We start from the raw sequence: 24194 nt of genomic DNA, 5'->3' as shown, positions 1-24194 counted from the left end.
CCTTGAAAGCCCCCAACTGACAGGTAAAGCCAGGTGAGTGCTGGAATGAAAAGCAGGGCGAAAGAGGCCGCCAGAAACTTCCTGCGCCCGCGACACATTCCCACCATCCTCTGGACCAAAGCAAATGGAAAGAGAGGTAAAATGACCTCTATGTGGGAAGCAGCTGTTGTCCAGGCTGATTCATGGCACTGAGAGACAGAGAGATAAACTGAGTTAGATAAAGAGGGGACATGTTATGATCCTTCTTGCTGCACCTAAGTGAACTGAGGGTTACGTTCAGAGATGCTGGCATTTGTGTAACAGTTTTAGTTGTACAATAGATTTATTCATCCACAGTGTCACAATTAGCAACCAACAGTTTACTAAACAAGTAGAACCAAACCAGTGGCAGAAAGTAAAATTATTTCAATGTAACAAAATTACTACACTGAATTGCTGAATGACAACCAAGAGACAAGCACAAAACGGTCACACAGGACAACATATCCACCACTGAGCATATGACTTTAAAAGAACCAGCAGATTCAGAATAATGGAATAAAATTATTCAGTATTATTCAGTTAAACTGTATACTATGCAGGACAGGCTACTAATCTGATTTTTAAGTATAAAAAGTTCGATCACTTCACGTGCTGGACTTTCCTTGGGCAACTCCAAGTTGCTCCTGGTGTGTGAGTAGCTGCAATTAATTTCAGATAAAAATGACAAAGTAAATACTGCAATATACCGCAAGGACTGTATAAAAATACGATATTTGAATTCATCAGGAGCTAAACATTGTCGGCATCATAATTCTCCTGTATTATTGGTTATTTCTTCTTCCTCTGGTGCAACTGAAGGCTTTCAAAGATTTTCAAAGGTTTTTCGCTGAAGTCCAAGGAAGAATGAGATGTAACCTAAAAAGAAATTATAAAAAAGAATTTATGGGCATCTAAACTATTGGTGCTTTCCCCAAAAGTGAACAAAATTTGAAGATAACCAATAACATAAGAGCATCCTAGGAGCCAGCTTTTAAAAATAATTAAATAATATTAAATTTAAATAAAATATTGAGAAAATAGTGGCAAGCATGGAGCACTTCAACTTTTTAAAACCTGATAACCAAGCCAACAGACTATCACATTCTTAAGTGTTGCACAAATTAGGCAGTAAATCAGGTGAGAGCTGATGACCTAACTTAGCAAGTTTCTAGTGCACTGCAAGCCAGAGAATGTAGAAGTCCTATTAGAATATTAGGCAAAGTCCTCTTCCCGTCTGCCAGACTACTCAAGGATCAAACATAGTACATCTGGATGCTGGTACACAAGCCAGGGCACCAATTATTGTAGTGTCACCACTGAAATGCAGTAGAAGGAACAAATTTCAAACATTTAAATGTATTTTAGTGAATCTCTTCTCTATTTTCTTTTCTATTGTGGTCTGGGTTATATAAAGACTGCAGATTGAGATTAGGTAAATGAGGCTGGAGGAGATTAAGCAAGTCTCTTCAGAACAAGAGCCACTGCTTTGATAGGCCGACTATGAATCTTTTCAGCACCTCCTTGACCCCTGTGTCATATCAGCTTTCCCCAGGATACTGTGGCTAAAACATTTAATACGATACCAAGTGATGAGACAGACCACAGAGTATGCAGATTCAATAATGTGGGGATGCAGAGAGACTAGCCATTGTGTTGCCAAATACAAATACAAACAGGGGACAAGTAGATTGAAGAACACCACTAGAATGAAGGACAGTTCAGACTGTGGGCAAGTGTGACGCAGGAAGGTGGACCGGTTGTCCACCAATCTTGCAATTGTTGGTTCAAACCCCGGCTCCTCCTGTCACATGTCAAAGTGTCCTTGAGCAAGAAACTGAACCCCAACTGAGTTGCTCCCAGTGAGCGTTGGCCAGCTGCATAGCGGCTCCCCCACTGGTGTGTGTGATTGTGAGTGTGAATGGATGAATAAGAAGCAGTGTAAAGCACTTTGAGAGCCAATAGGTAGAAAACTGCTTATATAGGTGCAGACCATTTACAATTACTATTGATATCAGATAAGTATATCAAACTTATAGATAATATTTCATATCTGATAGCATTTACCTGGAAATTAACATTAAAATACTTTACTTAAATTATTGATAGATTAATTAAAGTTAATTAATTAGTGATAATTAAAGTTTCACTCTATTTTAAAAATATAAAATGTTTTTATCAAATATTACTTTGATGTGCAATGAATCACTTTGGTTGTATAAAATTTAAACATTATTGTTTAGCAATCCAAAAAATATATTTTTGTAAGCAGCTACATTCAATGAATGCAAAACCCAATAAATGCAGGAATTATAGCACTGTAATTAAGCTAAGGGCTCTTGTTATTGTAATTTTGTGCTCTTTACTGCTGTGAAGCTAGATTCAGTATATCAAACTTACCAAAGAACTATTCCTACAGAGGTCTGAAAAAGTTCATTGGGTCCATTTCTTCATTGAAACCCGTGCTTACCTTTACAGACTCGAGCGTTGTGAACTGTACAACACGTGCATTTAAATTCTATTTCCAGAATGTTTCTTCATTTTGACCAAATTTAGGTTTTTTAAACATGATACTGTCCTCTCGTGGACATCTTCGTCTGCTGTGCAAATATAAAAAAACACGTGCAAACATATCTGAGCGTAGGTCCGAATAGATGCTTACGTATATTGATCGACCTTTAGTCTTTAGCTCATTGGTCAGAAGCTACCCCGAGCCAACCACTTTCTTCTTCACCTCCTTCCAACACACACTAATAATTACACAACCATGATATTTCTAAAGATCAAAAACAACATCAATTTTAATTTGCTAATTATTTATTCTGGAGCTAAACATTTGGCAGAAAACTGTCACATTTGGATTTGCTTACTTTGTTCAACAGCAGCCTTCTCTGTGCTGCTGAAGACTGGTCCACAGAACCTACTACAGTTTGGAAAGCAAAAATGTGAACACAAGCAGGGCTTGCACATGCATAAACACTTATTGCAGATGGTGCACTATTACCTGTTAAGGAGCTTGCTTACAACCCTCCATGGTGAGCTCCAGGTTTCAGCTTTTATCCTGCATACAGTTAGGTAGCCACTTCAATATTTCCCAAACGGGGGGCAGGTACTATCCTCAAATTATAAATCTGAGAGGTTGTAATATGAATAGTTGGGTGATTTTTTTCTAATCTTAAAAAAAAAAAAAAAAAAAGAGTTGAATGTTTAAAACAACTTAAGCAAGCATGTGCCCTGACTTTCCATGGCTAAAAGTGATGGTCAGTGAACTGTTTTTATATAACCTAGTGAGCGCATAATCTTATTAAAGAAGAAAGAAGTCACCCAATGAAACAGTGAGGCTTACTGCTGTGTTCAATAGTTTTTGGACAACAGAGTTGTATAACCAGAGATAAAGCTAGATTGCATAGTGGAATAATTAACACTCATGGCTCAAAACTTCCAAAAGTTTACATGTTTGAACATGCCATGGTCTCCCTGTGCTTGCAAGAGTTTTCACTGGCTGCTTCTTCTACAGTTCACAGTTATGGAATTAGGTAACTGGTGATTCCAAACTGCCTGTAGGTGTGAACGTCAGAGTGAATGGCTGACTGTCTCTGTGTATCTCCTCACAGGTGGAACCTTCCTATTGCCCAGTCATTGCCAGGATGGTCAGTGGGGACCTTTCCCCTCATGACTCAAAAGTAAGTCAATAGAAAATGGAATCTTATATCCACAACCCAATACTAAATTGTTGTGGGTTTAAACAAAATGTGATGAGTGATATTACAGGAGCGTTGGTTAATTGGTTGAAAAAGGTCATGGGGAAACATGCGAGAGTCTGATTGAATTGTTTGCTATGAAGGAAGGCACTAAAGTGAAGCTGGTAAATGCTCAGAGGTGGTAGATTTACAGAGGTTACAAATAGAAATATTTGTGATAGATGCGTTATGAGAAATAGTCTTTGGATAAAATAAAAACCTGTCAGAGAAATTTTGGATAGAGACTTCTACTTCTGCATGAATAGGATCTATATACTACAGTTAATGAGGATGTTTCCTATCAATAGAATCAAATCTCCAAATCTTTGTGTTGCTGACATTTTAATATAACCGACCCCGCACACATACAGAGAATGCCTGAATGTACTTGCTTGTAGCTGATTTCTGGTGAAACTGTAGTTCTGGGGGTTTGTCTGACTATCCATCACCACTACACATTAAAATCGGTGGTGAATTGTTTTTAAATGTTTTATTATTTTTTTTTCTGTCCCAAAGACTTTTTACACAAGACAATTTTTTTCTTTAAGCTGTTAATTCCTCCATGTCATATAGTAACAGACTCTCTGGTGGACTCTCAGGGTTGGTGTAGAAGTCTCAGTTTTTAAATCCCACACCCAGGCACCTTGAGTGACACATTTAATAATTATCTCCCCAAACGCTGCCTGTGGCTTTCAACTGCTTCCCCTCAGAGGGATGGGTTAAATGCAAAAACTAGTTTTACTTTTTATTGTTTTTATTGTATGTATATGAAGGAGAAAAAGAGGACACTGCTGTATTTTGGTTGCCGCTTCTCCGTCCAATAAAGGGAGATCTACTGTTCTTGCTGCACTTTTGGCAGGTTCTAGCAGTTTCTTGGTGTTGCTTCAGTTCTGGATTTTCTTTCAGCCTGGTCATGGCCACCAGCTAGTCTGCGTTGGTTAGGAGCAACCAGCACCCAGCATCAGCCTCTGCGGTCATACAGCTATCCCGACTGTTCCAGCCATACCTTGCCGGGATTCAACTCTCTCCACCACTCTTCACAGCCTGCTTGTCCTGGCGTCTTCATGCTGTGGACCACTCTGCCTGGACTTGTGGGTTTGCATCTCGGTGTCTCCAGCCTGCAGCTGATAGTTAGCTCCAGGCTAAAACTGTCCACAACCAGGATCCACTGAGGGAGGTCCAGCTGTTTTATGGTCCACAACCATAAAACAGCTGTGAATCCTGCACAGACCCCACTACATTCAACGCAGCTCCCGTCAAAAGTTTGTTTGCTCTCAGCTTGGTAAGCCAGACTCCATCTCATCCATCTGGTTCCCCAGGCGCTTCGTCGCACATCTGACACGTCATCAGATCAGTGCAGATATTGGAGGTATTAGTGCTGGAATCACTGCGAGACCTCCGGACTGCTGGTAGACCAGGGGACAGGGAGTGGATCTCAGTGTGCTTTGATCCTTACAGTGTTTTACCAGTTTATCAAATATCAAAACAGTTTAATGTATAATCCCTGACAAATAAATCATGCCTTATCCACAACCATATCGTGGAGAAAGGAATTGATTTCCTGTGCCTCACTGAATACTGGCACCAGGCAGAGGTTTACTCTGCCATTAATGAAGCCTGTCCTGCTGTTATATATACCTGCAGAAGGCACATAGTACTGGGCGTGGTGGTGGCCTGGTAGTGATACACTGTAATGAAATAAAACTGTCTCCTTTGGCTCTACCTGAACTCTCCTCAGTTGAATGCCTCGCTTTCAAATGTAAACGCCATTTCCAATGACAATATTACTCATCTACCGCCTACCCAAACCAAACTCAGTCTTCATTTCAGAGATGCATGACCTTCTCTCAACACTTTGTTCTACATCTGGCAACATTTATAACGTCAAGTCTTCAAGTATTATATGCTTGAAGACTTGAATATCCATGTTGACACCACCTCTTGCCACTTAGCAGCTGAATTTTTGCAACTACTAGACTGTCTAAACCTTGCACAGCATATTGATCTCCCCACCCAGACGGCACGGTTTAGATTTTATCATCACGGACTCTGCCCCCATTAGCAGCCTGCTGGTATATGACCTTGGTGTCTCCGATAATAATGTAATTTCTGGTCAGGTTCATAAATTACCTTTGGATTGCAGCAGATGCTGGCTAACCCTCTCTACTCATTCTCCTTGACCTAACTGCAGCCTTTGACACTGTGGATCACTGCATCCTCCTCAGGCGACTCCACTGTGACATTGGACTGGCTGGTCCCTCTCTTTCATGTCATCAACCGGCATGGAATCTCTTTCCACTGCAAGGCTGATGACACACAGCTTTGCATCAAGAACGAATCAACCCCCTCTGTTGCCCTGCCATCTTTATCACAGTCATCCCCACTGTCCACCCTGACCACTTGCCCGGATGAGATAAAGGCAGGCATGAGCCATCACCTCCTCCAATTACAACAGTTAAAAAACTGAAGCCATACTGATCGGCACCCCACATCAGGTCCAGTTGTCTTTCATAAACACCTTCACATTTTACGGACAGGACATTCACCTTTCATCTACAGTTACCAACCTCGATGTGAGACTGGATCCTCACATAACCTTTATATAACCACATCTTTTTTTACATCTGTGTAAAACTGTTTTTTTCCACCTCAAAAACCTTGCTAAACTCTGCCCCAGTCTCACACTATCTGATGCAGAATAGCTCGTCCATGGCTTTGTATCCTCCAGTCTTGACCATTACAATGCACTGCTCATCGAAATCCCAGGCAAAAATCTTTAAAAGCTCCAGCATATACAAAACAGTGCTGCCAGGATGATGAGTGTGTGTAAACATGAGCACATCACTCTTATCCTCAAAGTCCCTTCACTATAAAATTGTGTTACAAACTAATCAGTTCATCCATGGCAACACCCCGGCCTACCTCAAAGAGCTTAATCAGCGGATTTCATCCTGCAATCTCCTTTGTACAAGCGCCCACCTCCTACATACTGCCAGAACTAAGTTACAGACTGTGGGATATCAAGCTTTCTGCTCAGCCATCCCCCGCCTGTGAAACTCCCTTCCTGAACATCTGAAGGCCACAGATGTAGCCACTTTTAAAAAGGACCTGCCTTACATCTTCAAGAAAGCTTTTAAAGAACTCCTCCTTGTTTGTTTAGTATTAATATTTATATGCTTTATGCTCCATTTTCAAGATTTATGATTAAAACAACTTTATTGATCCCATAGGGAAACTTTGTTGCCTTGTTACTCTCTCTCTCGTTACAGCTGCTCTCCACATAAAATAAAATGAAAAAGCTTCCAAACGTAGACAACATGTACAAACTACTGATCAACAATTAAGAAAAAAACCCAGCTAGAGGAGTAAACACAAATTAAATAAAAACAATACTAATTGTCCATTTGACCATTTTCCCCTCCTTTTTACACAAGAAGTGAACTGTTTAATGGCCACTGGGAGAAAGATCTTCTGTGGCGTTTTGTGGAGCACTTGATTGTGATCAGTCTCTGGCTGAAAGTGCATGAAGTTGAGTGGGTGGGAGGAATTGTCCAGGATTGAGAGGAGTTTGGACAACATGCAGATGATCCAAAACACAGCAGCTCGCCTCATTTTTAACGAGCCAAAAAGGACCATGTCACACCACTCTTCAGATCTCTACACTGGCTTCCTGTAGCTGCTCGCATCAGGTTCAAAGCTCTGTCTCTTGCTTACAGGGTTGTTAACTCAACAGCTCCTGCTTACCTCAAGTCACTCATTCAAGTTTACAATCCTTCCCGTCTGCTGCGGTCTGCCAACGAACGACGTGTGGTGGTCCCAGCACCACACAGAAGACACCAAGCAATACTTTTCAGCGCAATGATCCCACGATGGTGGAACGAGCTACCAAACTCTGCACGCTCAGCAAACTCCCAATTTTCAAAAAACTGCTGAAAACAGAACTCTTCCGCATCTTGCTATGCACTTAAATCCATTTAAAAAAAAAAAAAAGTGCTCTTTCTCGCACTTTTAACTTGTGAAATGTGAACACTTTTCTGATAGCACTTTGCTTTGATGTTTTCTCCTTGACTTAGATTGTTGCTTGCCTTGTACCTTGCTTCTAAGTCGATTTGGATAAAAGCGTCTGCTAAATGACTAAATGTAAATGTAAACATTCTCCTCTCAGCCACAACATGCAGAGGGTCCACCTTCTCCCCCAGAACCTCCTTATTAGTTTGTCCGTTCTGTCGGTCACCTTAATACTGCTGCCCCAGCAAACCACAGCATAGAGGATGGTGCTTGCTACCACAAACTCACAAAACATCTACAGCATGGTGCTGTAGATGTTGATGGACCTTAGTCTCCTTAGAAAGTGCAGCCGGCTCTGCATTTTCCTGTATATTGATGCTGCATTAACTGACCAGTCCAGTTTATTGTCCAGGTGTACACCCATGTATTTGTACTCCAAAACTACTTCCACCCCCTCTCCCCATATTGAAAAAGGATTGACAGGATTCCCGGACTTCCTAAAGTCCACCACAATTTCCTTTGTTTTACTGGTGTTGAGCTGGAGATGCTTGAGCTCACACCAGTTAACACAACTGTCCACCACTGATCAATATGCTGTGATGTCTCCCCCCTAAATACATTCAACAACCACAGAGCCACCAGAAAACTTCTGAAGATGGCAGGACTCTGAGTTGTACCTGTAGTCAGAAGGTATATAGGTAGTATAGTCAGAAGGTATACAGTGTGAAGAGAAAGGGAGATAGGACTGTCCCTTGGAGAGTACCTGTGCTGCAAGTCAGTGTCAGTTCTGCAGATGGCCATAATGGGGTCAGTCAGTGAGGTAGTCTAAAATCCAGACAACAATGGGGGTGTCAATGAGGCGACTGTGGCGCAGGAAGGTAGAGCGGTTGTCCACCAATCCCACAGTTGTTGGTTCAATCCCTGGCTCCTCAAGTCACGTGTCGAAGTGTCCTTGAGCAAGACACTGAACCCCAACTTAGTTTCTCCCGGTGAGTGTTGGCCAGCTGCATAACATAGCTACCCCATCGGTGTATGAGTGTGTGTGTGTGTGATTGTGAGTGTGAATGGGTAAATAAGAAGCAGTGTAAAGCGCTTTGAGTGCCAATAGGTAGAAAAGTGCTATATAAGTGCAGACCAATGAGCATGCTCTTTAAGGCTGGATTGTGTTAAAAGCACTGCAGAAGTCAAAGAATATAATCTTTACAGACCCCCAGGCTTGTCCAGGTGGGTGTAAATATGGTGAAGCAGGTGGATGAGAGCAGCCTCCTTACCTGCTCTGCTGAGATGGTCACTGCTGCAGAGACAGGAGTGGTGTTTAAGTCATGCAAGGGTGAGATGTGGGCACCTTTGGTGAAGCTTCTTAGGGGGTGGATATGAGGCACATCAAATTGTCAAACATCTTTGGTGACCCATGGCTTGTTGTTTGGGAAGCAGCGGACAGTTTTTGTTGGTATACAGATGTCAACACAGAAGTTGATGTAATCTGCAATGCAGCCTGTCAATCCATTAATGTCCTCAACATGTGTCTCAGTGTTTTCCAATCTGTGGCCTCAAAACATCCCTGCAGGGAATTTGTGCCCCCCCCCGGGACCATAAACAAATGAGCCAGTTCCAGCTCCATACAGTTGTTGCGCACTGGTCATAGCTTGAAGCAGAAAAGTTCGACCATGACAAAAAAGATAGAATGCATTAAGTTTAACACAGCAAATTGAATAGTGGAAACTGAAAAATGGATTATAAATTAAATGTATTAATATTATTATTATTTATATGTTTATAAGACAACAATAAAGATTCATCTTCTTTTATCTGTTTTGGTTTCAACTAAAATCAAAATGTGTCAGATTGACCTGTGCCTAGCGGCAACGCAAGCGAGGCAAGAGGGGACCTCCGCTACCTAGCCCCCTTCTAGCGAATGTGCGGTCCCTGGAAAACAAACTGGACAAGCTATGTGCCAGGATTACCACTCAATGGGAAATCAGAGAGTGCTGCGCCCTAATTTTCACCGAGACCTGGCTCTCAGACAAAGTCCCAGAGGATGCGCTTCAGCTACAGACTCACTCTGTTCACCGAGGTGATCGAACGGCCGCGTCCGGTAAGGCTAAAGGGGGAGGTGTGTGTGTGTTTGTCAACAACTCGTGGTGTGGAGATATACAGAGTTGATGAACACTGTTCGCCAGATGTGGAGTTTCTACGGCTGAAGTGCCGTCCTCATTATCTACCGAGGGAATTTACAGCTGTGTTTTTGGCCGCTGTTTATATCCCCCCGCGAGCTAACTCCACTGCAGCACTCAGCAAACTCCATGACGTCATCAGCGCGATAGAAACGGCTCATCCTGATGCTGTTTTTATTGTTGCTGGCGACTTCAACCAGTGTAGTTTACGGATTGTTCTCCCCAAATACCACCAGCATGTGGACATTCCCACCCGTGATAAGAACACTCTGGATCATGTTTACAGCAACATACATGGTGCGTACAGGGCTGCACCCCGCCCCCACTTCTGACACTCAGACCACATGTCTTTGTTCCTGTACACTGCTTACAGGCAAAGACTGAAACAAACACACCCCGTCACCAAACTGGTTAAACTCTGAACCCCAGATACTGAGAGCACCTTGCTTAACTGTTTTGCTCTGACGGACTGGGATGTGTTTAAAGCTGCAGCCACTCTGGAGGACTCTTCCGTCAGCGTGCAAGTTTATGCTGAATAAGTGACTGGGTACATCAGCACTTGTGTTGATAACATCATGCCCACCATACAAATCAGGAAGTTTCCAAACCAGAAGCCCTGGATAAACAGTCAGGTACGTCACATGCTGTGTGCTCGGTCTCTTGCATTTAGCTGGCTTTGCAACGAGCTGGCTGATGTTCTCACCTCCATCTTCAACCTCTCCCTCAGCCAGTGCACCGTTCCTTTGTGCTTTAAGACCATGACCATCGTCCCCCTGCCTAAGAAGAGCCCACCCACCTGCCATGACTACAGGCCAGTGGCACTCACTCCAATCATTATGAAGTGTTTCGTGAGAGTGGTGCTGGCCCACATTCAGAGCAGCATACCAGACACTATCGACCACCTGCAGTATGCCTACCGGTCCAACAGGTCCACCTCGGATGCCATCGCTGCTGCCATCCACTACTCCTTCTCTCATCTAGAAAATAAGGACTCATACCTCTTCATAGACTACAGCTCTGCCTTCAACACGGTCATCCCTCACAAACTTACCCACAAACTGTCCACTGTCTGCACCCCACCCTCTGTGACTGGCTCCTAGACTTCTTGACTGGCAGGCCTCAGTCTGTCAGGATTGGTAACAGGAGTTCAGCCGGCATCATTACAAACATTGGCACTCCACAGGGTTGTGTACTCATCCTCTACACCGTGTTCACCTATGACTGTGTCACAACATCATCCTGAAGTTCGCGGCCAACACCGCAGTGATAGGACGCATTGCTGGCTGTGACGAGGGCAGCCTACATGAGGGAGGTGGCCAGTCTGGTGTCATGGTGTGGAGACAACAACCTCACCCTCAACACGGACAAGATGAAAGAGATGATAGTGGACATGAGAAAGGAGATGGGAATGCATCAGCCACTGTTCATCCGGGAGCTTTAAGTGGAGATTTAGCACCTTTTATTTTAAACATTTAAACATTTATATGACTGAGAAGAAGATAAAAGAGCCAATTTTCCATCAGCTTTCAGAGCTAAAAAGAGCAGAGAGTTATTAAGGAAACCACACTGAGCATAAACAATCCTTGTATGGCCACAAAGTCGCACACAAGAACCAAGATGAAGAGCTACTTCTGGTGTGTAAATCTTTCTACCTCTCTCTTGACATGATAATCAAGAGAGGCCATGGGTCAAAACCATCCACATTATCCTGACAGGAGTGCACCGTGTACTGTGGACTAAATGGCTTTTGCCTTACCAGGGAGGACACAACTGTATTGATTGGGCAGAGGGAGTTTGTTTCTATTTCATTATGTTGCCCTAGCTGTACACTATACTCATTACTATTCTGTTATAGTACAGAGGGAGGTGTGCACTGCCATGCAAAGGAGGCTTGACACTTTGTATGTCAATGAAGCTTTAGTAGCACACAAAGGCATTTAGAGGTGAAAATTCACACAAATCATCAACAGTAAAGATGCAACCCATGATATGCAGAGGCTGGTTTTTATTAACCCATTTTCTACACCAAGGACATGTACAAGGAAGCTGTTCCGGATGCACTAAAGACCCGACACCTTTCCTCAAACCTATTTCAACAAGATACTTTGAAGCATGGTGGTTACTGGCGTTATAAAAAAGAAGAAAGTCAAATCTGGGATCCCCACTGAACAGCCCTTAAAGTATTAGGATGTGTTGATGGTATTAATATAGTAAGTAGCAAGTCAAGCTACAGTAAAGCATTAAACCAGGAGAAGCTCCACAATCATTTCTATGAAAGTATATTGATGTTTTAAAAAATATTACTTATTTATTATTATAAAATGTATTATTTATTATTATTTCTAATACAGAGCAGTGACATTAGGTCTGACAATGATTTTGGTTCATGTTCCAGTCTCTGTAATAAAATGCTGTGATCAATGGTCTAAGAGAATAAGTAGAGGTGGCTATAATACAATTTATTTTTGTACAGGTGGTCATATAAATGCTTTGCACCTACATTTCCAACGATTTTAAAAATAAAGGGGAGTTTGGATATGGGTCTGTAAACACCCGCATTATACATTTATACAACAGCATGAAGATACCGGACTAGTGTAGAGCAGGGACACAGACCTTTAGTGGCCCAGATGAAGCAATTAATCATTGCCAAGGCTGAGCTGGAGGGTAGGAAGTACTAAAGCATTCTTCTTTACTGAGATTTGTCTTTACTCAACTCTCTGGCTCTTGGTCAGTTTTTGTCAGAAGCCAAGCATTGTAGCGCTGTTAAAACTGTTTGAGTCCAGTTTTACACATTATTTCGAGTTAAAAAGAAAACTAAACAAGTGCAAAATACAATACCCTTACATTTTAAATACAATTATTTCAGACCCGGAACTTTTTTCTATTACCATATAGTGGTTTATCATAAAGTGCTTATGTTGAGGGCATGCAACAAACCCACTTCTTGAACCAGTCCCACTGATTGGGTTCATACTTTAATAACAAGATTATAAATCACCATAAAGTCATGCCCTAGATATTCTAGTATGCCCAGGCATGCAAAAACATAAGAAGGGAGTAAAGTGTGGCACAGGACTAAAAACAAAAATTGTGTTTTTCAGAGTGCAGGCAAATATATATCACTGAGACTACAGAGATCAGTCCTGGATGTCCTTCTCTGTCAGCTGGCAAACTAGGTTAAAATTCAATCTAAGTTTAGATTTTAGAGTACTGATATCCTTTTCCAACTTTGGCTTGCTGTTATTATTAGTTAGACATTTCACCCCAAGGTGTCATTACTGAGAAGAGGGGATGTTATGACTCCATTGGGCATGGACAGGACACCGGGTTAGTAAAAAGAAAATTAAAGCCAGCCACAAAGTGATCCTTTCATACTGTTCCCTGTTGTGTTTTATGCACCTCAGCCAACTAGTGTTGCTCCTTTATGACACCTTGATACTACAGGGCAGTATCTATACAGTGTTCTCCAAAAGTATTGGTTTTAAGATGGATATCACATTAAAAGCTGCTTTTATTTGATGTATTTAACAACACAGTTTCTTTTGTATCAGATTTTACCACTTCAAAAAGTATCTCTTCTGTTCAAATTAGTTTTACACCGGATGCCCTTCCTGACGCAACCCTCCCCAATTTCTACCAGGCTTGGACCGGCACTGCACAGCTGGGGATGGGAATGGGCTGTTAGGGGTTCAGTGTCTTGCGCAGAGACACTTTGACATATAGCCGGGACCCGGGATCGAACCACTGACCCTGTGGTCTGTGGACGACTTTACCAACTTTACCAACTGAGCTACTTCTTTTGTATCAGATCACCTACATTTTATCACTTCAAAAAGTATCTCTTGTGTTCAAATTAAGGTTGTCACTGTTGCATAAATTGGGTTTGGTACCACTGATAATCTACAATTTTTTAAACCAGTGTCAGTACCACAGCAAAAAATAAACAAATGTAACATGTCTGGCTACAGACATGATATTCCTGCCCAAGGAAAAATTAGCTAATACTTATGATACCTTCACTATTTAACATTTTACAAACTGAATTTTACTACCAAGAGTTAAGGAGCCATGAATTTATGGTAAATGTTCTGCACTTATATAACGCTTTTCTACGTATTGGCACTCAAAGCGCTTTACACTGCTTCTTATTCACCCATTCACACTCACAATCACACACACACTCATACACCGATTGGGGAGCTGCTATGCAGCTGGCCAACACTCACCGGGAGCAACTAAGTTGGGGTTCAGTGTCTTGCTTAAGGACACTTCGACATGTGTAAAAAATCATGTACTTCCACAGCTACAGACTCAAACTCCTCTAACACTGAACCTTGTGGAAGTCCATAACTAACCTTTGCATGCGTGCAGGATTCATCATTGGCATGTACAAATTGGAATCTATCTAATACATAACATTTAAACCAACCTACTGCAGTTGCTTTATGTTGTGATCAAGGGTGTCAGCGCTGCAATTAGCAAGAAATATCATATTTCGCCTTAACTAGCTTCTCTCCGTTAGCTTATGACAATATCTTTGACAGAATTTAAAAACCCTGCTTTTTACATGTAAAGCTCTAAATGCCCCCCCTCCATCATATCTAAAAGACCTCATAGTACCATATCATCCCAACAGCCCACTTAGATCTTAGAATGCAGCCCTACTTGCGGTTCCCAGAATTTCCAAAAGTACAATGGCAGACAGAGCTTTTAGCTATCAAGCTCCTCTCCTGTGGAACCAGCTCAGATTCAGGAAACGGACACCCTCTCTACTTTTAAGTTTAGGCTTAAAACCTTCCTCTTTCATAAATCTTATAGTTATAGTCAGGCTGCTATAGGCTTAAACTGCTTGGGGACCCACCCCTCGATGCAGTGAGCTCCTTTCCTCCTCTCGCCCCTCTCTCCTCTTCTCTTACCCCACATTTATTGTCACCACTGTTTGATATTAACTTTGTGTGTTCTTTCCCCCATAGTTGTCCTTTTCCTTCTTTGTCTTCCTCTCTCTGTAACTTTTGGCACGTTACCCCAGGTCTGGAGCTCTGTGTTTTCCAGTGCACAGCTACTGGTCCTACCAACCTGCCCAATGTTTGTGGTTGCTTCTAGTCGCCATTTTCATTTCTCTCTCCACTTTCCACTCACCCCAACCAGTCAAGGCAGATGGCCGCCCACCCTGAGCCTGGTTCTACTGGAGGTAGTAAACCAGAAGGGAGTTTTTCCGCGCCACTATTGGGGCTTGCTCAAGGAAAATTTGTTGGGTCTCTCTATACATCTTTATAGTCTTGACTTTTAATAATAAAGTGCCTTGATATGACTTTGTTGTGAATTGGTGCTATATAAATAAAGTTGAATTTAAAAACGTCAAAAAAAACAAACAAACCGAACAAAAACAAAAAACTGCTTCCTTTACTTATTGTTCAGGATATGCCAGTAATGGCATAACATCATAAGTCAGATGATTCTTTACCCTGGCTCACTGTTCCAATGTGGGTTATAGTTACCCACTCTCAATTAATCTTGGAAGCCAACAACCTCGGCAAATTCCTCCTCTTCCCAAAAACTGCCTTTCACCCATAGGCTGAGCTTTAGATGGTGGGTCAATGTCACATCATAACCTGGTTCTGAAAATCAATCTAATTCACTGTCGTTCTTGTTCTCAAAGTAACCTGCTGCACTCAGTATCACTGTTGGTCCGTTTACTCTGGTCATCAGCCATCATCACTGCCTGAAAAATAACTTTTCTCTGTGCTACCAGGACACAACACCTAGCCAAACTAAAACTGAGCTAAACAGAAAGGATAGAGTCAGTAGTACAGAAGCAGCATGATACATACATAGTCCTACATAATAGGACTAGTTCATCAGACACAGGCAGAAAGATCTGGTGGCCTATATGGGTGTCAGCTGAGCTGGTGAGCTGGTGATTTCCACTGAGTAAATTTCCAGACTTCTCTATAAAAAGGCAGTGTTTCCTCTGGATGTCATGCGTGGCTGGAATTGGAGTCCTTGTGATGCATTGGGCAGTTTTCACCACCTGCTGCAGTGCCTTGCACTCAGCCACACTGTAGTTCCCATGCCATACTGTGATAGAAGTTCACCAGGATGGCTGAAGAAAGGTGGATCTTCTTCACTATACTCAACAAGAAGAGTCGCTGGTGAGCCTTTTTAGGTTAATAACGACTGCCACCAGTGCTGTTGACCTACAGGTACCAATGGAAATTAGACTACTGTTGGCCAAAGAAGGAGAGGAGGAAGGTGTATTCGTAGGCAGAGAGAGAAGAGGGAAACTAAGAGTGTAGGCCTGACAGTAGGGACTTTGAATTTTAGGACTATGACAGGGAAGGCTAGAGAGTTGGTTGACATGAGGCAGAGAAGGAAGGTGGATATACTGTGTGTCCTGGAGATCAGGTGGAAAGGTAGCAAGGCTAGAAGTTTAGGAGCAGGGTTCAAGTTGGGGTCAACAAGTTGTGGTCAACAAGTTGGGTCAGATAGGAAAAGAAATGGAGTAGGAGTTATCCCGAAAGATGAGTTTGTGAGGAATGTTCTAGTGGTGAAAAGAGTATCAGACAGGATGATGAGTCTGAAGCTGGAAATTGAAAGTGTGATGTTAAATGCTGTTAGTGGTTGTGTCCAACAGGTAGGATGTTACCTAGAAGAGAAGGAGTGATTCCGGAGTGAGTTAGATGAAGTTATTCAGAGCATCCCCAGAGGTGAGAGAGTGGTGATTGGTGCAGATTTCAATGGGCATGTAGGTGAAGGGAACAGAGGTGATGAGAATGTGATGGGCAGGTTTGGTCTTCAGGACAGGAAGGCAGAAGGACAGATGGTGGTAGACTTTGCAAAGAGGATGGAAATGGCTGTATTAATAACTTTCTTTCAGAAGAGGCAGGAACAAAGAGTGACGTATAAAAGCGGAGGTAGAAGCCCTCAGGTGGGCTACATCTTGTTTAGACGTAATCTGAAGGAGATCAGTGACTGCAAAGTATTGGTAGGGGAGAGTAGTCAGACAACACAGGATGGTCATGTGTAAAATAACTCTGGTGGTGAGGAAGATTAAGAGGACAAAAGCAGAGCAGAAGACGAAGTGGTGGAAGTTGAAAAAGGAAGAATGTTGCGTAGTTTTCAGGGAGGAGCTGAGACAGGGTCTGGGTGGTCAGGAAGTGTTTCCAGATGACTGGACCACTACAGCTAATTGGATCAGGGAGACAGGTAGAAGGGCACTCGGTGGTACTTATCTGGAAGAGGAAAGAGGAAAGTAGACAAGGAGAATTGGTGGTGGAATGAAGAAGTTCAGGAGTGTATAAAAAAAAGTTAGATAAGAAGAAGCGGGACACAGAGGACTGAAGAGAGTAGACAGAGAGATGCAGCGTTAGGTAAAGGTAGAGGTGGCAAGGGCCAAACAAAGATCATATGAGGACTTGTATGCTAGGTTGGACACTAAAAAGAGAGTGGTGCAGGACATGTATGAGAGCTGTAAGACCGTGGTGAAGTGTGCTGTAGGTGTGACAGAGGAGTTCAAGGTGGAGGTGAGTCTGCATCAAGGATCGGCTCTGAGCCCCTTCTTGTTTGCTCTGGTGATGGACAGGCTGACAGATGAGGTTAGACAAGAATCTCCCTGGACTATGATGTTTGCAGATGACATTGTTATTTGTAGTGAGAGCAGGGAGCAGGTGGAGGAAAATCTAGAGAGGTGGAGGTTTGCTCTGGAAAACAGAGGAATGAAGCTTAGCCGCAGCAAGACAGAATACATGTGTGTGAATGAGAGGGACCCAGGTGGAACAGTGAGGTTACAGGGAGCAGAGGTGAAGAAGGTGCAGGACATTAAGTACTTAGGGTCAACGGTCCAGAGCAACGGAGAGTATTCAAGCAGGTTGGAACGGGTGGAGAAAAGTGTCAGGTGTGTTGTGAGATAAAAGAGTATCAGCGAGAATGAAAGGAAAGGTGTTCAAGACGGTGGTGAGACCAGCAATGTTGTTTGGAGACAGTGGCACTGAAGAAAAGACAGGAGGCAGAGCTGGAGGTAGCAGAGCTTAAGAATCTTAGGTTCTCTTTGGTAGAGACGAGGATGGACAGGAAAGAATACGTCAGAGGGACAGCTGATGTTAGATGTTTTGGAGATAAAGTCAGAAAGGCAGGATTGAGGTGGTTTGGTCATGTTCAGAGGGGAGACTGTGATTACATCGGTAGAATAATGCTGAGGTTGGAGCTGCCAGGCAGGAGGTCTAGAGGAAGAACAAAGAGGAGGTTTATGGATGTAGTAGGATGTAGGACGAGAGGACATGAAGTTAGTTGGTGTGAGAGAAGAGGATGCAGAGGACAGGGTTAGATGGAGACACATGAATCACTGTGGCGACTCCTGAAAGGGAACAGCCGAAAGAAGAAGAAAAAGAAGAAGGTCATAAAGAGGTTGCCAGCACAAATATATGTATACAATATCATCTATCCTTTGAAATGACGCGTGAAGCATTACAAGAAGAAGAAATAATTGCGGAAGTGAATTCTCTCACCAGTTAAAAATCTCACATGCATTTATACAAGAGGAAATCGAGGTTAGCTCAGCAGTGTTTCCCAACAATAACAGAATCTATACACCAAGCTTAACATAAATGCACAGTCTAATGCTTCTGGGTTTACCGGATTCACCTGCCATTCTATCCACCTGGAGTGTGTAGCATCCAGCTAGCTCAATAGCATTGTCGTGTACGCCACCGTGTAACCATGTTTCAGTGAAGGTCATGATATTACAGTCTATTTATATAATATTATATATTAAAAGTGTCTTACTGTGGGTGATGAAGAGCCATATTTCACCCATCTAATTCACCAGTGACCACACATTAGCGTGGAAAGTGCTGGGTGAAGAAAGTCAGTGTCTTGTTAGCTTAAGCTTAGTCTTTAGCCCTCCGTGCTCCCCCCGCATTTGTTTATGAATCGCGACACAACCTGTCTGCACTTGCGGATGGCCGACCGACCAGAGTGTGTAGCTTCTGGTGTTCTACAGGTCTCAGGGATGAGTCGTAGATTGGTGTTAACACTGTTGGAGAAGAGTAGACAGATATCCAAATTTTCCTGCCAGTTACACAATGTAAAAGCAAAGCTGACCCGAAACAACACGAGAGACGCCGGGGTTCATCATTCTGTATTGGACTAATGAACAGAGGCCAAAATTGAGGGTAAAAACAACAAGCAGCCCCTTTTCCACAGTGCCAGCTTGAATAGCAACTCATGTTATAGCCATTATCTAATTTTTGCTAGGAATAACCTCTCAGAGAAATTGAAGAACTGCACAAGGAGAAGATAGCATACTCCAAATTTTATGCTTAGACAATGATAATGAATCAAAAGCAATCAGTGGGAAATTATGAATAACACATTACATCTAGACTCAGGGAGTAGGCCACTGAATCATACTTTGTTTACTCAATAAATCAACAGTTAATTTTAATGTTTAGTGACAGTTAAAGGCCAGATTTTGTGCCAATTACTGGATTGTACTGTGAGGCTATTAAGAAAAATAAATAGTAATTAGTTTTTAGTAATTAGTTAAATATAATAAGTAAAACCATCAGAACAGTCCAACACTCACTGCAGAAGGCAGAAAACTAGACGTTTCCCTTTAGTAACATCTGAGATTATCAATTCATTTAAAAGGGAAATTGGAGTCAGATGTGATGTGAAAGTGAGACCTCAAATGTGTTGTTGATGCTCAACAGGCTGTAAAGGGTTAAAAAGAATTTTAAAAGCTTCCACCAGCTTACTGCCAGGCAGATTATGTACAAATGGAATATATTTAACCTTACCACTAATCATTCCAGAATTGGTGAATTAACAAAGTTCACACCAAGGGCAAGATGCAAAATAACGAGGAGGTTAAAGGAAAACACAGGGTAAGTCTAGGAAACTAAATTCCTTTCTTACAGTGGCTAATATATCAATCCTGTCATCATCCACTGCCTCTACAGCTGCTTTTAGTACAATATAGTCCCGATTCTCTACACTCCAGTAACATCCAAGCTTGCTAAAGAAAAACCATATAATGACTATGATATTTCTGTTATTAGTGTAGAAAGTACTGCAAGTATCATTTTCATGAAAGATTAAACAAATTAAGTTTAAACAATACAAATTCTGGACAACAGTGTGTTGCTGTTTCCCCCATGTAACACATGCCTGAGTCAGACATGAAAACTTGACTTGATTTCAGTGAGGGGTGGTGCTTAATCGGAGCATGAACGAGGCACAACAAGATTGCTGTGAGGAACTGTGTTTATAGCACATCAAAGCTGTGCCAGTCAAGAGTGTGTGTCTGTAGAAAGGTCTTCAACATGTCTACTTGTTTGCTTTAAACCCTCCAGAAAGTTTGTTGCTATATCAACACATTGGTTCACTCAGACATTAGAGTTTGTGGGGCACACAAAATAAAGTAATGTCTGGGTCACATGACAGACATTTAGGTTCTATGAACAATGTGTTTTCAACCCAATTTCCATTTTCTACAAAATGTTCAAATGGCACGCTGTAAATTAACAATCACTAAATGATAAAGACTCGAGCATGTGTAGGAATATAGATTTTACCATTTTAACATGTTTAATGCACAGAGCACAAACAGCTCAAATTCAGAGAAGTAATTGGAGGTAGAAGACCATAGTACGCACACCTTGGCCAGTATACAGCATCTGCAATTTGCAGTGAAGTAGCTCAACAATTATAAAAGCCACTAGACATATTATGTTCTTTGATGAGACAGGTGGCAAGAAAAATACTATAATAAGGACAGAAACACCATTCCTACAGTAAGACATAATGGAGGCTCACTGCATAAGGCACTGTAGCTCAGCATAAAGTACAAGGAAGAAAATAATTGCAGCTCAATATAAGAAGATTCTAAATTTAAGCGTTCTATTATCAGTCAAAAAGCTAGAAATGAGTCAGTTATATGAGTGTTATATAAGTGCAGACTATTTACTATTTAACATAGGAAAGTCCACTCAGGAATAATTTAAAAAGTATAAATGAATGTTTTACTGTTGCTTTCCCACTCTCCAGAGTTAATACCATTGAAAACCTGTGATTAAATTTGAAAAACAGTCTATATGGCAGACCATTAAACAATCTGGTAGATATGGAACAGTTGTGCCACACAAGCATACAAACAGTGCTTACAGGGTACCCAAAGAGATTAGAGGATATAAAGGCAAAGAAAGGACATACAAAGTATTAGAGAATGTTTTATGAAGGGGGATGCAGATTTTTGCAATTATATAATTTATTGGGTTTTTTTTGCACACTTGTGTGACGATTCTGATACGCATTAATTAAAATAAAAATAATACTTTGTTGTATTCTTTTTCCATTTTAGAATCAGAGGATGCAAAGTTTTACACCCAACTGCAACTGTAAATTTATACCAGAAACATAAGAAGGTAGTTTATGGTTTCTCTGTACGGTTGTGTGCTAAACACTAATAAAGCCAGATGCAGCTGTAGCTCAGTTGGTAAAGGCAGTCGTCCATGGACCACAGGGTCAGTGGCTCGATCCCCGGTCCCGGCTATATCTCAAAGGGTCTCCTGGCATGACACTGAACCCCTAACAGCCCATTCCCCTCCCCAGCTGTGCAGTGCTGGTCCAAGCCCATTAAGAATTGTGGAGGGTTGTGTCACGAAGGGCATCTGGCGTAAAAACTGTGCCAAATCAACATATGGACAACTGTGCTGTGGCGACCCTGAACTCACGGGATAAGCCAAAAGGACAAAAATAAAAAATCTCTTTAACCAGATGTAGATACACATTTTTGTCCTGCATTCAGTATGATCACATCAGTTCTTATTTCTTACTTATTGCAGATGAAATGTAAGGTTTAAATTATGATTTTATAACCTTTTTTACCACAATGACCACACAGACACAAAACCAAAATTACATCTTCTCTACTAAAGTTTAGTTAGTTATCAATCAGTGTTAGCTTCTTAGTCTGTGGCACCCCTCCAAAGTTGTGTTTTAAATAGCTTTTGGATATCGGTCAGACACATTACTCTACTGGGTGACATAATTCTTCATTCCATATACTTAAACATGAAAGCAACAATTTGCAAATCCCACAACCCATATTTTATTCACAATAGAACATAAACAACATAAGATGATAAAACTATTTTGAATTTGATGGCAACAACACATCTCAAAAAGTTGGAAAGAAGGGCAACAAAAAGCTGGAAAAGTAACTGGCATAAATCACAAACAAATGGATGAGCATTTGTCAACGCTACACCACATACTGCATTCATCACAACAGCATGGCTTTCCAGGAGAAGGGTCCGGGTGCTGAACTGGCCTTGCCTGCAGTCCAGACCTTTCACAAATAGAAAACATTTGGCGCATCATAAAACTAAAAATCCAGCAACAAAGGCCCAGGACTGTTGAGCATCTCCTAAAACTCCAGCAACTGGTCTCCTTGTTAAAAGAAGAGGGGATGCTACACAATGGTAAACATTACCATCATACAACTTTTTGGAGATGTGTTGATGCAATCAAATTATGTTCTATTGTGAATAAAATATGGGTTGATGAGATTTGCAAATTATCACATTCTGTTTCTATTAACGTTTTACACATCTTCCCAACTTTTTGGAGTCAAACCCTCTTTTTTGAATATCCATCTTCTTTCCTGCTTACGAGGGTTTGATACGCATAAAAGATCCACATCCTGACCCAAACTCAGGATGCTGTGGTCAAATTGCATGCACTGTAAACGTTTGGCTACCAGGGGCCCTTAAGCTAGAGATTTCTTTAATTTATCAGACTGAGTAGAAATGCTGACCGATTGCACTGATGGAGATTAAAAGATGTGAAGTTACAGTTGTGGTGGTTCTGATGCAGTGTCTTAGCTGTCTGCCTCTCTGTCAATCTCACACAAACACACACACACACAAACACGTCCTAGCGGTAGAGTATTGTAATGTATTGTTATAGTAGACATTAGTACTTCTTTATTGTTACAGAAGTGGTAGTACAGTGCAGTACAGTACAGTAGCAAGTGAGAAAGATGCCAATAAATGTAGGTCATTAAAAGACTTGTCAAACAATCTAAATGTAAAATTGTAATGTCAGCTCTGGCGATGGTGCTTGCGTGTACTTGTTAAACATCGTGAGCTTGTCATTTAGTCAGATTTGTCACATAACTCAATAAGTAAGTTTTGGTCAAGTCTATTAACAGCCTCCAAACTAGACCTGCCCCCCTCCCTCTACCAGCTCTAAAAGTGAATCACATCACAGAAGAGAAAAAAGGATCAGTGATACAGATTTCTATAATCATGGTAAATCTCACTCAGTGATTAATAATTAACTATTTAAATTTTATCTAGGACCATTTATTTTGTAAAAATAAAAGGCAAATGACAGGTCCAGCACACATAATTTCCTTTTGTGTAACAGTGAGTCAGAAAATTAAAAGATGCTTGTTCCTACCAGTCATTTGTGGGTGTCACATTTAGGGGGGAAATGTATCCTGTAATTTAGCAGGAAGGATTGTCAGCAAAAGCTTAAGGAGGAGGTGGCTTAAATAGTACTCTAGATGAAAGAAAAAATGATCCGTTACACTGAAGTGAGTAGAAAATATTGTCACTAGAACATTAGGATCAAAAAGAGACAAGCATCAGTAGGTATGTATTAAGAGAAAATGTTTGATTTGGAAATACATATTTTAAAATAGATCCCTTCACCATACAGGGTTGTTCAAAATATTAGCAGTACAATGTGACTAACCAGAATGATCCAGGTTTTTAGTATATTTTTTATTGCTACATGGCAAACAAGTTACCAGTAGGTGCAGTAGATTCTCAGAAAACAAACAAGACCCAGCATTCATGGTATGCAGCTCTTAAGGCTGTGCAATTGGGCAATTAGTTGAAAGGGGTGTGTTCAAAAAAAATAACAGTGTCTGCCATTACTGTACAAAAACTGGAGGAAAACCTATAAAGAGGAACAAAAAATTATAGGCTGTTCAGCTAAAATGATATCCAATGCCTCTTACAGCTCTTATACATGTCCTGAGAAAAACCAGAGAGACGTGGAAGAAAACGGAACACAACATCAAAAAGGATTGAAGAATAACCAGAATAGCAAAGGACACAAAGCAGAACAATCCAACTTTGACTCTGGCCTTCTTCTAACATTCATGTCAACTAAGAAAATGGCAGCAGTTAAGTGTAAGTGAACAAAATAGTTATCAGGTGAAAAATACAACAAAGGAGGC

General features: G+C 41.5%; 1 protein-coding gene across 1 annotated transcript in view; it reads right to left on the bottom strand.

The window, feature by feature from the left end:
- large1 (LARGE xylosyl- and glucuronyltransferase 1) overlaps positions 1 to 24194 on the bottom strand; it is a 129022-nt gene that overhangs the window by 95135 nt on the left and 9693 nt on the right. The window contains exon 2 of the mRNA XM_067474409.1: positions 2 to 188. Within this exon, the coding sequence (XP_067330510.1) occupies positions 2 to 107 (106 nt within the window). The 5' untranslated portion in view covers positions 108 to 188. The remainder of the gene's footprint in view (position 1; positions 189 to 24194) is intronic.

The sequence above is a fragment of the Channa argus genome, chromosome 14, assembly GCF_033026475.1.
Source record: "Channa argus isolate prfri chromosome 14, Channa argus male v1.0, whole genome shotgun sequence".
Classification (NCBI taxonomy): domain Eukaryota; kingdom Metazoa; phylum Chordata; class Actinopteri; order Anabantiformes; family Channidae; genus Channa; species Channa argus.
This window is presented reverse-complemented; position numbering and strand designations above follow the sequence as displayed.